The sequence below is a fragment of the Phocoena phocoena genome, chromosome 1 (assembly GCF_963924675.1).
Source record: "Phocoena phocoena chromosome 1, mPhoPho1.1, whole genome shotgun sequence".
NCBI classification, from domain to species: Eukaryota; Metazoa; Chordata; class Mammalia; order Artiodactyla; family Phocoenidae; genus Phocoena; species Phocoena phocoena.
In genome coordinates this window covers 170,323,970-170,340,568 of record NC_089219.1, presented here as the reverse complement: position 1 = coordinate 170,340,568, position 16,599 = coordinate 170,323,970, and the positions used below count along the sequence as shown (strand labels likewise).

The following is a 16,599-nucleotide window of genomic DNA, read 5'->3' as shown; positions in this document are numbered from 1 at the left end:
CTAGGCTGTAAACAACAAACCATAATAAAATAAGCTTTAGGATAGAGGTACCAGCACGGTGCTATGGAATCTCAGAAAATGATGCCACTAAAAAGCTAGGAGGTGGAGCTTGGATGACCTATCTCTGGGCTGGCCTGGCCCAGAGTCAACTGTTTGATGCTCATTTGCATGAGCGAGCGAGCGAGAGAGAGCGAGAGCGAGAGCGAGAGAGAGAGAGAGAGAGAGAGAGAGAGAGAGTGTGTGTGTGTGTGTGTGTGTGTGTGTGTGTGTGTACAATACAGGAGGGAAGACTTCCATTCTAGAGCAAGTGATCCCAACTGGGAGGCTGTGAGCGAGCGAGCCACACGAAGTAAAAATGGGAGGCTTGATCGCATGTCCTTCACCAGACGGGTCCAAAATGACTATATAAAGTAAATACCATAAATCACTGTTGTCAGGGCGCACACCACCTCCTCCCTCCCTTCCCCACAGCCGTCCTCATTTCCACACCCCCTCAACGGTTCAGGGAGAGCTCGTGGTCTAAGTAAACGAGAGGACTTCTGACTGTAATCCTAGCACGTCACTTCGTTGAAGGCAAACACGTGGTTCAGAGAGAACTTATAAATCTCTCCTCCCAGGCAGGATCGTGATGTTATCTGCTGGCAGCAGAAGGTTCGCTCCGAGGGGAGCTCCAGAAGCTCCCGACCAGAGAGAGAGAGAGAGAGAGAGAGAGAGGCAGGCAGAGGCAGCGGGAGAGATACAGAGAGACCGAGAGAGGCAGAGAGACACACACACAGGGAAGAGCGAGAGCGCAAGTGAAGGAGGCCTGGCGAGAGGGATGGAGAGCCTAGGATAACGGTCTAGGGGGCCATTCGGGGGCAAACCGAGGGGCTGCCTGGCTGCAGAAAAGAGGAAGGAGAGGATCTACTGCAGGCTGCCAAGTGCCTACTACCCTCGGCGAGAAAGCCCAAGTGGGAGAGAAACCAGGAGTGGGTGGGCAAGGGTGGGTGTCCAAGGGAACCCTTTCGCAACCCCCTAGGAATAAAACTCCCCTGTCGGCGCGTCCCGGGGCTGCCGCTGCGGTCCGCGGGGGGCGAAAGCCACGGCGGCGGCCGCCGCTCGTCTGTTGCCGGGTTGGCGTTTCGAGCGAGAGGAGAAGGAACAGAAGAAGGGAGCTGGAGGCCGGACGCGTTCGCCAGCGGCGGCGGCGGCGGCAACGTGGAGTGACCGGGCGGGTCGGCGCGCCGGCCGGGGTGTCGGCCCCCGCGCGCACCTCCGGGAGCAGGATCCTCGCCGCGGCCCCCGCGGCCCCCGCCGGACGCGGCCGAGTCCCGGGCGCAGCGCGAAGCGCTCCCGCCTCCCCGCCGGGGCCGGGCTCGCTCCCAGCGCGCGCACACGGGCGCGCGCGCGCGCGCACACTCACACACACACTCACACACGTGTGCGCCCCTCCGCTCCGGAGCTGCTGCTGCTCCTGCTTTCAGCGCCGTAGTGGAAGGCAGGGCCGCGCCGCTCCTTCTTTAAATATATAAATTGGAGCCGGCCGGCCTCGGCCGCCCCCCTGACAGCGCTGCCCGCGGCCCTCCCGCCGGCGCTCCCGCTGCCAGCCCCGGGACCTTTTCATCTCTTCCCTTTTGGCCGGAGGAGCCGAGTTCGGATCCGCCACTCCGCGCCCGAAACTGACACACTGAACTCCGTTTCCTCCTCCTAAATTTATTTCTGCCTAATAGCCACTCGTCTCTTTTTTGCCCCCATCTCGTCGCTCCAAGAAAACTTTTGCTGACTCCCCCAAGTGAAGCTTCCCCCTTGCCCGTCGTGTATTAATATTTCCACTTGGGGAACGACTTGCCTTTTCTTTTTAAAGGAATTCAAGCAAGATAGCTTTTTCTCTCGGACATTGACTCCCGATTGTTTTCAAAAGTTTCGCATTAAAAAAAAAAAATCTACCTGATCTGTACTTTGAGAGTTGTTGGTTTCTTTTTATTTTTCTTACTTTTTTACTTTTTAAAAAAATTTTTTTCCACCTTAAAAAAAAATGCACTACTGTGTGCTGAGCGCTTTTCTTCTCCTGCATCTGGTCACGGTCGCGCTCAGCCTGTCTACCTGCAGCACGCTCGACATGGACCAGTTCATGCGCAAGAGGATCGAGGCGATCCGCGGACAGATCCTGAGCAAGCTGAAACTCACCAGCCCCCCAGAAGACTATCCCGAACCCGAGGAGGTCCCCCCGGAGGTGATTTCCATCTACAACAGCACAAGGGACTTGCTCCAGGAGAAGGCGAGCCGGAGGGCGGCCGCCTGCGAGCGCGAGCGGAGCGACGAGGAGTACTACGCCAAGGAGGTTTACAAAATAGACATGCCGCCCTTCTTCCCCTCGGAAAGTAAGTACCGCTCCCCGCTTCTACTCCCCGGGGCTTAGCGCTGCCCGAGGCTTCCAGAACCGCAGCCACTCCAGGGATCGCCCTGCCCTCTCCGGGTCCCAGCTCGCTCCTTCCCCTGCTCCTGTCCTCCGTCCCACCCACCTCCTTGCCAGTTGTGTGCTTGAGGACGTTAGGCTTTGAAACGTGGACTTGCGACTTTTAATTTTCTCCATTTCTCCCTTCCCCCAACGCCCCCGTCTTTTATAAGGCGTTTTTCTCTTTTTTTCTCTTCCCTGGAATTCTCGACTCGGCCACCGGCTAGGAGTCAGCCCTCCTCTGTCAAACTTGGAGGCGCTCCCTGGGGCCGCGTTAAACCGGGAAACCTTGGTGGGTTTGTTTTCTTTGCTCCGATTGGCCTGAAGCCCGCCGAACTGGTGCACGAGGGGTTAAAAAAAAAAGTGGCTCAAAACTAGCCTCTCCGGAAGGCGCCCCTTTCCATGCCGACCTATCAGCTGATTCCCCAAGCCTTCCCTATTGTCTCTAAACTCCCCGAAAAATGTCAGCATCGCCAAGACAAAACCCGATCTGGAGACCCCTCCAAAAACCTACCTCCAACCCCTCAATTCTTGAATCTACTGCCTCGGCGAGGTGTTTACATTCCCCCCAAGGCGAGATCTTGTAACCACGTCCCCTTTTGATTTCACCTGGACTGGTAGAAAGGACAGCTTCGTTGCTGACTACGTTTAAAAGGGTTTTTCCTTCACGTTATTTTTTTCCGAATTCACTCAAACCTGCCTTCTTAAAATCGCCGGTGTAGCAGATCCTTTTTCTTATGCGTTTATCGTTTATCTTTCTCACTCTTGAGCTCGGTGTTCCCTGCCCTTTCATAGGCTTCCTGCAGTCACTTCGTTGCATTCCTAAATCTCAGCGTAGAAGACAGCCGATTTTTTTTTTTTAAACTGGCTTCTCTGAGGGCAGTGTCCTCAAAACCAGCTGGCATACAGTAGCAACGGGAGTGAATGATTGATTGTTGAGTTCTTTGAGGGGAAGGGAAGAGGGCAGTTAGCTTAGAATGATTTCCAAGTTCTTTAAAAAAAAGAAAAGAAGAAGAAGCATATATTGATGCCTGAGAGGGTTAAATGCCAGGAAGAAGAAAAAGAAAAAAAAAAAAAGAGCTCCAACATTTGCCTATTCCAAATCCCAAGTCGTACACTTTTCATTGGTTGCCCATCTCTCTCCTCCCCTTTCCATGCCCTATATACTCCCTGGCAGCCTTCACAACGTCTCTGTGTCTTGCCTACAGAGATAATATGGCCATCTTGGTAATTTTATCCTAGAGGTTCTAATTGCAGGGTGGTGCTTTTCTTTTTGAATATTTATATTTAGTTTGACAAGTCGTAGTTCCGGGACTTGCCATGTCTTGTATTTGATGGTCTCAGATTGTCAGCTGAAGTATCCAACCCCAGGCTTCCTGGCGACCTCTGTTTTGCTGCAAGCATCATCTCTTCTTGTTTAAGGGCAGAGCTGAGGCAGGAGATCCTGGCAAGCGGGATGATTTTATTATTGTAATTACGTCACCATCCACAACAATGGTGATAAATACACTCCACCCTGGTGATTCCCCCCCGGGGAGTGAAGGAAAGCTTTCTACCTGGGGTGGAGCCATGGAATTAATTAGGAAAGAAAGTTCATTGTAATTAGTCCAAAATCATTGAGACCCAACGGGGAGTTGAGTCAGTTTGCCTTCTCTAGCACGTGCAACCGTTCTACTGGAATTTGGGCAGGCGGGCAGTTATGTTATGTAGAACCAGAACAAGCCAAGCCTTCAATGTTTACCTGCAACAGCTCTCATGAATTGCTGGCATTTTCATAACAGAGAGGAGGTCTGATCCCTTCATGAGATAGGTGTGGAGAGAGCAAATTACCCAAGAGGGTGTTCATTCTTTGTTCTTCAAGCACTCTTCAGTTTAAAGAACTGAGGTGATCCCACGCAAGATTATCATCATCACCAAATTGGAAAAAATTCTCAAATTATTAGAATTTCAGAGGTTGGCATCTCAGGTGCGTGTGTGGATTCCCTTCTGCTTCCTCTCCCAGCTACCAAAGAAATGAAAGCCTCTGATCAATGCAGGATAAAATATAAACTATCAGTCTTCCTACAAAGAGTGCAGGCTTCTTAAAGCCTTAAAGGAAATTTAGGAGCAGAAAGCCTTATTAATAGCAGATTTGATACTACTGTGCTAGGACTGTGAATAATTTTATAGACAGTAGGTTAACTGATTTTCCAGTACTTTCTAGTTATACTGGAATATAGTGAACCCTTCCAAAAAAAAGGAAGAAAAGAAAAAAAAATCACTCCACCATATTTTTAAAGGGCAAACGGAAAGGACAGCATTGGCTTATATACCAGCTTTCCCTCTTTAGGACCTTTCCGCCTAACTTTTAACTCGGTCCTCCCTGAAGAGACAGTGGGGAGGAAGTGTGCCTGTCATTTCTTGAAGGGAATCTGCAGCGGGTCATAAGCCCCAGAGATGAAGGCATGGGAAAGATCACTGGTTCACTTTTTACCACCAACTTATTAGCGTTCAGGGAGTGACTTCAGCTCAAATATTACAAATATGCTCTAAGCATGCTCAATGAGCTATATGTCATTACAGGTTGTTGGTAGCCCTTTGCAGGACGTTTTATACAGTTCAGACAAAATGTTTTTAGCAATGTAGAGTTTTAAAAGTAAAAATATAAGAGATATTGTATATGCCTTCAGGCATATTTTGTCTTAAATATTATCCTTGGCCCAGCGTACTATATAAATACAGTAAATATGAATAGAACTGGCCAGGTGCCAATCTCCTAGGATGAATTTTAGTCAAGAAGGTATTTATGGGATATAAATAATACTGTGTCAACATTTGAAGAAGGGATCTGATTAGTTTTGAATTTATTCGTATTGATCTTTTCACATGCTGTTAGTTTAAGGCTCAAAGTGGAGTTATGCTAAGGTTTACCCATACTTTACCCAGTGGGAATTAGTGGACTTCTCGTCCTTTTGGCAATCCACTTGAACTTCAAGTACATCTATTCAAAAGACACTGTACAGGGCTTTAGAAATTTAGAAAGAGTGATTCCACATAACAGAGTAAGAATCCAAATGATTAACAATTAAAATATGTAGACCCTTCAACAGTCAAAAAAAAAAAAAAGGAAGAGACAAAATTTTATTTTCTTTCTTTCGCCTCTCTTTTCCATGTAACAGATCAGGCACGTGTTGTGGTTCTAACTGTGGTGATTTTGTCCTTTCCCCCGCCCACACCCTCAGGGAACATTTGGCAATGTCTGGAGACATTTTGGGCTGTCATGATTGGGAGTGGAAGGGCCAGGGAGGTTGCTCACCATTCTAGAATGCACAGGAAAGGTCCCTTTTCCACCCGCCACCCCCATACATCAAAGGATTATCCAGCTCCACGTGGAGAAACCCGGTAACCCTGGGATTTATTTGCAGTTGCTGAATTCTGCTAGTGGTACCATTTCCAAAGTAATAATCTGAAAGTAAAACATCTTTATCATCAAAAGGACATTAACATGGAATAGAAAGATAATCAGAAACTTTTCTTAAGTAAGTGGGACTATGAATTTGACTCTTTGGTATGGTGTATACCTCATTATTATGATCTTAAAGGGCCTAAATTAGAGGCATCAAAGGTTCCCATTCATTTAGCCTAAGTAAGGGTGTCGCTCCACCCATCTGTAACTTCAGTCAGCAGCAATGTGATATTAGTCAGGACAGAGCAAAAAAGAAGTGAGGGATTACCGTGGATTTTCCTTGCAAGGAAAATAAGCAGCTCATGTTAAGGAAGAGTGGAATCTCCAAGCTCAGCAACGGAAGAAAGTTGGTTTATTCTATCATATTGAATTAGATAAACTAAAATATACAGCCTGAGACATTACGGTGAGGTTTCCTTTGTAATTGTTTCACATAAATGCTAAGTATTTAATACCAAGCAATCTCTTTTTCTATTTCCCCTGTAATTTTCCAAGTGAAATTGAGGAAGATAGAAAGAACACCAATAACACTATGGTTTGTGGGGGTGGGGGGGCGGACGCAACTTAACATTCTATTCATGGATATATCTTTCTGTGTACACATTGCTGAACTGTCAGCCAATTGCCCGATGAAAGAAAATATTAGCAGTTGCTGGAACATAGTACTATTTTTGCTTGATGTTCAGGGGTTTTTTTTCTGTTTCTTAAATCGAACTATAGTTGATTTACAATATTGTGTTAGTTTCAGGTATACAGCAAAGTGATAGGGATTTTATTTTTCAGATCCTCTGTGGATGTGTCAGAAAGAGGGACACGCAGAGAGAGAGAGACAGACTCGAACCCCTTCCCTAGACTTCCCCAATGATTGAGTTATTAATACACAGCAGACCCAACTTTAATTCCCCCACTTGTATTGCATCATTGCTTGTACTAACTCTAGTGCCTAATTGTGGTCGCGTTTAACTTTAGGCTCCGTTCTCTTCCAGGATTTTCTCTCTTTTCTTTCTTTTACTTTTCAAAGTCTAGCAAAACTCCTCAAAGAGATATACTGGTTATAACTGAAGCAGTTGGGCCGTCTTTGTTGCCAAGGGAGGCCGGCCTCCTCTCCTGAGGAGTCCCCACTGGATGGAGGCTGGGCTTTGTGAAGCTGGAGGGGTAGATGGGGACCAGCTGACCTGGCAGAGGCTCCGGGAGCCTTCTGTGTCTCCACAGCGACCCCTGGGGTCTACTCAAGGAGCTGCACTTTTTGAACGATGCCTTCTCCCTGGTCAAGAGATGCTGATGTAACCCCAGTCACAGCATCTTTCATATAAAAAGATATGAAAGAATGACAGATCCTGTTTCCTAGAGGAAACTGAGATGTGAGAAAAGGGCTAATGACTCACTGTTGATCCCATATCAAATCTGGGTTAGAACAAAGGAGGTCACTGACTCCTAGGCCTTTGCCCAGAGATTACAACACACTTCAAGCTGCATTTTTAGAAGTTTAGGGAAAATAGAGTGGCAGAGCCTGGCCCTGGGAGAGACGTACAAGCTGACCACCGAGGTGGGATTCTGGGGGGACTCCTCCCTCCCCGCCGCCACCCCCAGCCCTTTACAGGTTCAGTATTAAGGTGAGCCGGGAGCAAAGAACCTGCAGGGAAGAGCTCTGCAAACAGCCCTGTCAGCTCTCCTGATATAGCATTTCCGGTCCTCAGGGATCCTGGAGAGAGGATGTGGATTTGCCAGATGTGCTCGCTCTCCTTAGGCAGCCCGACTGCCGAAGGGTGGATCCACTTTGCAGATTCTGAACAGCTTGATGAAATGTGCCTCTGGCCCAGAGATAAACAAACGTTTCCATTGTCATTTTGAAACCATATGGTGTGCTTTGGGTTTTTAATATTTTTTCAACAAAGATACTTTTTAACCTAGGAATTCAGTGTTCTCCAGGTAGTTTCAATTTAATCACGTACTAGGGATTCTCTGATGGGTTTGTTGAGGCTGAAAAGCTTGTCTCCATCCTGTGTTTGGGAGAAATTCGCCTCCCGCTGCAGTCACAGGTGGGTTTTGGTGGTTGTCGTTGGTTTTGTTTCTTTTCTAACCTCTGATAGGTTAGAACTACATTGCACTGTGACCAGCACCTTGCTTCCGGATTGGCTCGGTGGCCTTGACTCTGCATCTGAACTCCCCCTTGACCACTTCCCCACAGGCTCTAAATTGCCTTCTTGTTCTTCTCGCTTCTGGAATATCTGCGCGTAGGGTGGTGAACTTCATTCAACCGTGGCTCCATTTCTTCACTTGTAAAGATGAAGAAGGTGCCGGCTTCCTAGGGTGGCAAAGGACTGACCGTGACCTGTGTAAGGACGCCCTGAGCTCTGCTTCTGGCACTTAGTAGACCCTCTTTGCATGTCAGCTATTAACCATTGATTCTCAGACACCATTGATTTAAAGGTACACTGTTACTTTATGTGCCACAGAGAAAGAAATATCACTGACAATTGACTGTAACGTGCCATTGATTATGAGATATTAAAAGGAGATATGTTAGAGATATTCCAATATGATTAAAAGTGATGTCCTGGGGACCACTCCCACCAGCCTGGGATGTCTCGGGACCAACAACTCATTCATTTCCTAGTAAGTTCCACTCAGTAGATCTGTTTCCCTGGCTCCCTCGGATTGGTCCTTAGGTGACCTTTGCCACCTGAGGGGCTGGGAACAGAGACCGGCAGGGCTGGTAATCCAGCATGCCCAGCACTATCTAATCCTCATATAGGGAGGCCTTGAGGATTTAGGCTTCGTAGGTAAGATCTCAGATGTCTCAGATAATATCCAAGACCTTTCAGGGTCAGGCCCCTCCTCCTTGCTCAGCAGCCCCCCCAACTGAATCCCCCCAAGAAAACTACACTCCAGCCAGATCACCCTCTTTTCCTTTACCCAAATGGGCCCTTTATTTCTGTGCCTCCAGCCCTTTGTTTATGTCATTTCTTCCACTTAGAGATCCATCTTTTAACACCTTTAAATACCCTTCGCGGTTTAGTTAGTACCATCTCCTTATGAGACCTTCGTCGACGTTCTTTGTCCTATTTAAGTAGCTCTTCCTCTGCACTTTCACAATACTGATATTCATCTCTATCTCAGCCTCTTTTCTTTTGCTGTAGGTAAAATCTAGCTGTCCTGACCTGTCTTCTTCATCGGTTTGTAAACTGCCTCAGAACAGGAACCCACTCTGACTTACCTATGTTCTTACAGCACCTTGTTGTTGCTCAATCAATGCTTAATAAAGGAATGAGCGTTTCCCTTTAGAGGATAAGATTGAGTTACCAGAAAAAGGATCAAGAGTTCAAAGCATTGGGGTTTCCCTGGTGGCGCAGTGGTTGGGAGTCCGCCTGCCGATGCAGGGAACACGAGTTCGTGCCCCGGTCCGGGAAGATCCCACATGCCGGGAAGCGGCTGGGCCCGTGAGCCATGGCCGCTGAGCCTGCGCATCCGGAGCCTGTGCTCCGCAACGGGAGAGGCCACAACCGTGAGAGGCCCGCGTACCACAAAAAAAATAAAAAGAGTTCAAAGCATTGGACCAGGAGATATGGAGAGACAGAAATCTACTCACCTCCGTTATTGGGGACAATGTTCCTGATGGATCTTGTCCCTGTGCTGAAGGCAACACAGGCTTCTCAGAACCATTCATTTCCTGTTTCCAGTTTTGCAGATAAAAATGAAAATGATGGCGATAATGATGATGATGAAAGCTAACCCGCATTGGGTACATACTACGTGCCAAGCATAGTTTTAAATATTTTACATGCATGCACTTATTTCACACTCAAAAGTGACCCTATACGGTCCAGACTGGCATTTTCCCTGTGACGTATGAGGACACGGCTATAACTATTTCTATCAGCGATGTCTTACTGGAAGTCAGAGTTTTAGGTACCACAAGTAATAGAGGCCCCAAATAGAGACCAGGAAATGGAGAGCATGACTTTTCCTGCCCTCTTGCAAAACGATGCAGTCCCTCCATGAAAGGGTGGTGACTCTCCTCACCTGGCAGGAATTACATTCATAGAAGCTCTGCATTCTTTCCCTCCAGAAGGAAGTATACTTCTGAAGCCTTTCCTACCACCCTGGGTCTCTCTTCTTGCCTCTACCACATTCTTCCACTTTTATCTCTGTACTTGGTTGATACAAAAATTGTGATTTCTCAAGTCTCCTGGTCTTGATCTTGAACTGCAACCATTTTCTTCGCAACATTTTTATAAATTTGATTGATAGGTGATTCGTCTTGTCTCTCGCAGAAAATTAATTTATTGAGGAAGGCAGGATGGTGTTGTACAGTGAGCACAGACCTGAGAGCCAGGCAGCCCCAAGAAGTGAAAGAAAGAGAATAAATAAAAGGGAATCGCACCAGAGGAATCTCAGAGGCTGAAAGGGAAGAGGGAGCATCAAAGACAGGAAGTCCTACTCCAGGCCAATGGCAGTTGTTAAAATGTGGTCTTGTTTGGGTTAGCAACTTGGCTGTCTCCGTGCAAGTTATTAAATCGGCCTCGTTGACATTTAAGTTGCTTCCTGCTGAATTCAGATCCTACCTCTGCCATCACCGGCTTGGTGACCAGGCCGAACCCCCTGCACTTAAGCTGATCTCAGTTTGTTCACTTGTAACGATGAAGAAGCTGATATCTGCCCCCTGGGGTTGTAGAGGATGGATGATGACAGGCAAAGAAAGGCCAAGTGCAGCTGCTTCTGGTACCTAATAGGCTTGCTTTACACGGCAGCTATCCTTCACTGAATCTCAAACGCTATGGATTTTACGGTACACCATTATTTTAGATGCCACTTAAAAAGAAATACCATTGCCAAGTAATTGTAATGTGCCAGTGATTCTAAGAGGGCATCAGGATTTTAGAGGTATGAAAATATGAAAAATATGTAAAATCAGTGAAGTCGCATAAATATTTGTGGATTGGGAGAATAGCGGTCCACGTGCATGTAGCAGAGTGCTATGTCCTAGAAGCACATCGAAAATAAAATTGAGTGGGAACATGATATCTGCCCTCGGAAAACGTTTCTATTTAGTAAACTTTAAGAGCCTGCGACTGGTAATCGCCACCTCTGGCACCAGAAGCAGGAGGTCCGCATCATGGATTCCTCCCAGCTGGAGTGTCTTACTGTGCGCGCTCAGTGCATTAATATCCAGTTTTGATTTTTTTTTTTTTTTTTTGACATCTCAAGATGTTACCAGTTGTTTCAAAGGGCCTTTACGTTTCTAGGGAAAAAGCGTTTAAAGTTATTTTTAACGGATCTCTCTGAGTACACGTATGAGTCACGTAGCACTCACCTCTTTATCTTTCTGGGCCTTAAAGGTTGAGATCCAACAAAGGATGGGGGGAGGGTATTGCTCAGAAAAGGCCAGCATGCAGAAGGGACTTGTGGGCAATGTGCCTCTGGGCTGGCGCGGCCCCTCCTCCCAGGCTCCCTGTCTCACCCGCTCCCCTGGGGAGAGGCTCTGTTAAGAAGGAAGCCAGGACGTTTGGACCTCCCTGCATCTCCGTGACCAGGCACCAGCCACAGCAGTTTCTTCGCTGTCAGGCGACTCATTTAAAAGCAGACTTTAGCAGCAAAATGCCATTAGGGGGTAGAAGTCTCCCAGAGGAGGACGGATGGGAGGAAGGGGAGAGGGTAGTGGAGGAGTCACCACAAAGGATTTGAGGAGGAAATGAAAACTTAGAAGGTGATGTCAGAGAGGAGAGGCCGTGCTAGGCCCAGGGTGGCAGTTAACAGAGCAGAATGATCTCTGCGTGCGGTAGCATCCTGGCTTTCCTGGGGCGACCGAGTAAAACCACTTCGTTGGTATGAGAAGACGCTGCCGTCCAAGAGGAATCGAGTTTACTGGATTTAGCATCTGTTACAAGGAGGGAAAGCCTGCTGGTGCCCAGAAAGCTCTTCTGTGTGGACCAGCCCCCATCCCTTCATTCTCAAAAATGAGCCCTTGGATTTGGTTCTTCCTGATAAGTCAAAAATGTGGGGCTTAGATGTTCCTTTAATCACAACAACTTGAGGAACTTAAAGCGAATGGAAAATGCTTTCTGGATGTTACAAAGCCCAGACCTTCTGAAAATAGTTCAAATGCATTTCCAACCTCCCCAGGCAGCTGTTTGCGCTCACACTGGCACGTTGCACACATCTCTGTCCACAGAGAGACTGTCACTCTCCCTTCGGGCCTTCCTCGTGGCCTCCATGTCAGTAATTAGGAAGCAGGACGTTCCTGAGGGAGAGACGTGGTGTTTCTGAAAGGAGAGTCATGGGGCAGCTGTTGGAGAGTAAGGCTGCTTTTTTGGAGATGTTTGTTTCAGGAAGTGCTGTAGCATCTTTCCAGTCTCAAGGAAGAAAAAGAAAAATGTTGTGACTTTGACCTTGGCGCTCCGTTCATTTGGCTTTTGCTATCTAACCCACACCACACTGACAAATACCACATCTGTCTTGACAAGCTAGTTCACAAATAACTGCTCACTCATAACTTCAGGCTGTTGTAAGAATCCTTATTTGTTCCTTCAGCATAGTTCGGTTTTGAGAAAGACATTGAAACGATCGGAAGTCCACTGGTCTTTACAGATCTCAGGGGAAGCACTCTCTAAAAGAGAAGACCATATTTTTTAATGCATTTTAAGAGCGCTAAAATATATTATTGCCCATAAATGGGAATTTTCTGGGAAATTTAATTTTTAAGTTTTGGAGTCATTTCTGTATTGGGAATTGAACACTTCTTAGACCAAATTCATCAGGGATTATTCTCTCTAGACCACTGGTAGCAGTCACTTTGTCATTCCTTCCACTGGGGGGGTTTATTCTTATAGGGTCATTTATTTCCCTATCCATTGACTTAATCTCATTTTCACTCTGCTTTGACAACTTAATGACCATGCCATTGAAGTTGTTTCTTCTTGCTTTATAATAAACTCCTATAACTCAGTTGCTGGCTGAGAAAAGCCAGAATGGGGGCTGGCGGCGGGGGGGGGGGGGGGGGGGGCGGGAAGGTAGATGACTTATTCTGATTCAACTTTAGAAGGAGAATTAAAAAAAGGAAAATCACAGACTGAGGACATTTCTTTGTAGAAGATGGATGATTTGGTAAAGGAACTGCCCACTTGGAGCTCTGTCAGGGTTTTCGGTTGGGGAAGTGTTTCTACATCCAAGTTCACACCTTAGCATCTGGGGCTCTGGAAGTTAAGGAGAGAGAAACAGAGGTAGGAGCTTTTACCCGGAAGTAGCCGGGCAGAACCAAAGGAGAATTATGGCTGTCACGTCAGGTTCTAAGGCAGCAGTTCTCACCCTGAGATATGTCTATTACACAGTCATTTTGATCTGAATAGTAACTTAGTCATTCATTTGTACCTCCCCGCAATGTCAAGCCTTAGGTTGTTAAGTGTGTTAGTAGATTTCACTGGTCACATCTGCGAACCAACCCACTCCTGAGCGAACGCTGTTTCACCTACTCAAATTTAGCTTTTCTCCTCCATGGAATTAGGTGGCAGGTGCTGGTTTGTCTTGTAGAGAGAAATATTTCAGAAGAATTCCACTGTCAGAAAACATCACCATCAATAATGAAACTATGTGTATAAGGTCATGTCTAATTTCATTCATTCTTTGGCAATTGTATCAGGATTCTAGAAAGAGGGTCTTGAGCCAAGCTGACCCCGAGTCATTAGACACTGGGGATCAACGGTTTGCCCTTTCTCAGTAACATTTGCTGGGAATTCTCTAAGTGGGGTAGAAACTCACTGTCATCCAGGGCTGGGAGGAAATGACAGTACCCACTTCCGGAGTTGCTGTTATCAGAGAGATGGTGTTTGCCTGGAGGATGTTTGGGTGGAGGGCTGGGGAGGGGTTGAGGGGCAGGACTACTTTGATGGGGAGTTCACTGCAGCATTTTTAATGACATTTAATTCTGCTTAAGCTATCATTGCGTTAAGAATGGCTTTCTGGGCTTCCCTGGTGGCGCAGTGGTTGAGAGTCCGCCTGCGGATGCAGGGGACACGGGTTCGTGCCCCGGTCCAGGAAGATCCCACATGCTGTGGAGCGGCTGGACCCGTGAGCCATGGCTGCTGAGCCTGCGCGCCCGGAGCCTGTGCTCCGCAACGGGAGAGGCCACAGCAATGAGAGGCCCGCGTACCGCAAAAAAAAAAAAAAAAGAATGGCTTTGTCTCTGACTGAGAGGCGCTTTCACACTACATAAAACCGTTACTCAGAACAGGCAACTCTTAGGAGAGAACGGTTTCTCTGTGATCCACCTGGTTGGGTTGTTTTGAGGTCAGACGAGCTTTTTGTAAAAGGCCTTTCTAACCTCTAAGTCACAAAGGCCTATACCAGTGCTTCTTGAATTTTACCAAGCACAAGAATCACCTGGAGTGCTGTGTGCGGATTCCCAAACCTTTGCCTGCTACCCTCCATCCAGATTATTATTCAGTAGTTTTTGTTTGTTTGTTTTGTTTTTCTTGGCCACGCTGCACTGCGGGATCTTAGTTCCCAGACCAGGGATGGAACCTGGGCCCTTGGCGGTGAGAGCACGGAGTCCTAACCACTGGACCGCCAGGGAATTCCCAAGATTATTATCCTGTAGTTTTAAGGTGAGCTCCAGATAACTGCCTCTTGACAAGAAGGCCAGGTGATTCCCAAGCAGGTAGTTCAGAAACTCACTCTGGAAACACTGTGTATTTGGGTTTTGTTGCTTTATTTCTTAGCTGTGTCATCACAGGCAAAAATGAATCCCAACACTTTTATAGTTAGCTTCATTGTTTCTTAGATATTTTGTAAATGACCCATGCAAAATTTTAATTCCAGGACTTTTTTTCTCTTATGACTTATGTGAGCCATACGAGTACCCCATTATTCATGACTGAGGGCCCAGGTAATTGTAAACATTTTTATTTCTCTAGGACTATTCACGTCTCAGATTTTTCATAGGGTTTCATCTTTTAAAAAGCATTTCACATGGACGCCAAACCTTACTGATCTGAAAAAGTTTATGCGTACCGCAGTGTCACTTCAAACACATAGATGTTGAAAGTTGATTTTTACGAAAACTAGCAGTTACTTTCTTTGGACTAAATCATCCCTATTCGCATCATTTATCTCTCCATCCAGTTCATGGGCTTAACTTCAGAGGCACTGTATCAGCACCAGAGCAGCCTGTCCTTTGGCCCTGCTTAAAAAACCAACCAACCAACAAAACAAACAGAAAAAGGAAGGGGAGGAAAGAAAGCATTTTAATACTGTAGCTTGATGGCGGGGAGAGAGAGTAAACCGAAGGTGCATACCTGAGGACTGCAAGTTGGAAACGACAAATCATGGCAGTTAGCTTGCCTTGTTTCCCCACAGACTTCGTTTGACCCCGGTGACCTGGGGCGATTTCAGGGATCCGGATTCCGGTAATAGAAGCATCCCTCTTTGGCACCACAACACCCACTGGCCTGAAGAAGGTGCTGTTTCCCAGGAAAAGGAGTGAAATCCCCCCAAGAAACGCACAGGGCCCTAGTCTGAAGAGAAAGCGTTGCTAAGCAAGCGATGCTTTGCGAACCCTGCCTGTCTCTGGTTCCGTTCCTTGAGATTTTTATTGAAGATAACTTTCAGCATCTCTTTTTAGAGGTCAGATCTGAATGAGAAGACGTTGTGTGCCTTACTGATCTTGTGACAAACAGTTTATACCCAGTCTGTAGCTTCCTGTCTTTGCTGACGGGTGATGTGAGGGAATTTTCTCTCTGTGAGGCTGTGGAGAGGGCTCTAAAAATAAACAACATGGTTACTTATTGGTGAGAACATGTGTGAGCAGATGTCAGCTGGTAACAGCATATGGTGGCAACATGATAGCAGTGTGTTACCAAGACCTGGGTGTTGGGCCTTCGTCTTCCAGGCCATTCAGGCCATGCAGATGCCACATCTCAATTAAAGAGGGTTTTGACTGGAAGGTGGAGTCCACACAAGTGTGAATATAGGCCCCTGGGATCTTGTTAGTGGGCTGAATGTCGGAGATGGTAAGTTACAGGCCATGGAAAAAGTCTTCCTTATCTGTTTTAAAATTGAGAGATAAAAGTACAAATCTGGCAAAAAAAAAAAAAAAAGGGGTGGGGTGGGGTGGGGTGCATATGGGGTGGGAGGGAATCCACAAAGCCTTTGTCTTTTGTCCAGAGAAGTTTTCAAGTCAGGTATAAATAGTGGCCATGCTACTTCTAGAAGACATGCCCTAGGTGAATGGAAGGTGCATGGATTTTAACTTGGTGTAAGGAGCTGGGAAAGAGGTATATTCTTGCAGATGTAGAAGGCCGTCAGGGGTTAATCTATCAAATAAGTTAGATAACTAATATTATTACATCCCTTGAGCACCTTTTATTTCTCAGTTTCCTTTAAATATCTCGTTTCAGTCTTTCAAAAACCCTCAGGGGTAGCATGACGTCAGTTTCATTTTATAGCAGCAGAGGCTTGGGTGCATCAAGGCACTTGTCCAGAGATTCCCAGGAAACTAATGACAGAGCAGGGTGTCCACCTACATCTTCTCATGCAAAAATCTGATATTTATTATTGACTCTATCGCAGATAGGATAGCCTTTGAACACTCAGCAATGTTTTTAGCTGGAGGTATTTTTTGGTGTATTTTCATTTATAAGAATATGATGGGCAATATACAAGATCTAGTTGCTACCTTTACTTTTAAAACAGCAAAGTTCAGAATTTCAGGATGTCAACACTATCA

The 16,599-nt window shown here is 46.6% G+C and overlaps 1 protein-coding gene across 2 annotated transcripts in view; it reads left to right on the top strand.

Moving 5' to 3' along the window:
* Positions 1–1,664: 1,664 nt before the first annotated feature.
* TGFB2 (transforming growth factor beta 2) overlaps positions 1,665–16,599 on the top strand; it is an 81,598-nt gene continuing 66,663 nt past the window's right edge. The window contains exon 1 of one of the 2 annotated variants that reach the window (XM_065873306.1): positions 1,665–2,360. In XM_065873306.1, the coding sequence (XP_065729378.1) occupies positions 2,015–2,360 (346 nt within the window). In that variant the 5' untranslated portion in view covers positions 1,665–2,014. The remainder of the gene's footprint in view (positions 2,361–16,599) is intronic. The other variant, XM_065873298.1, reaches the window with a different exon arrangement.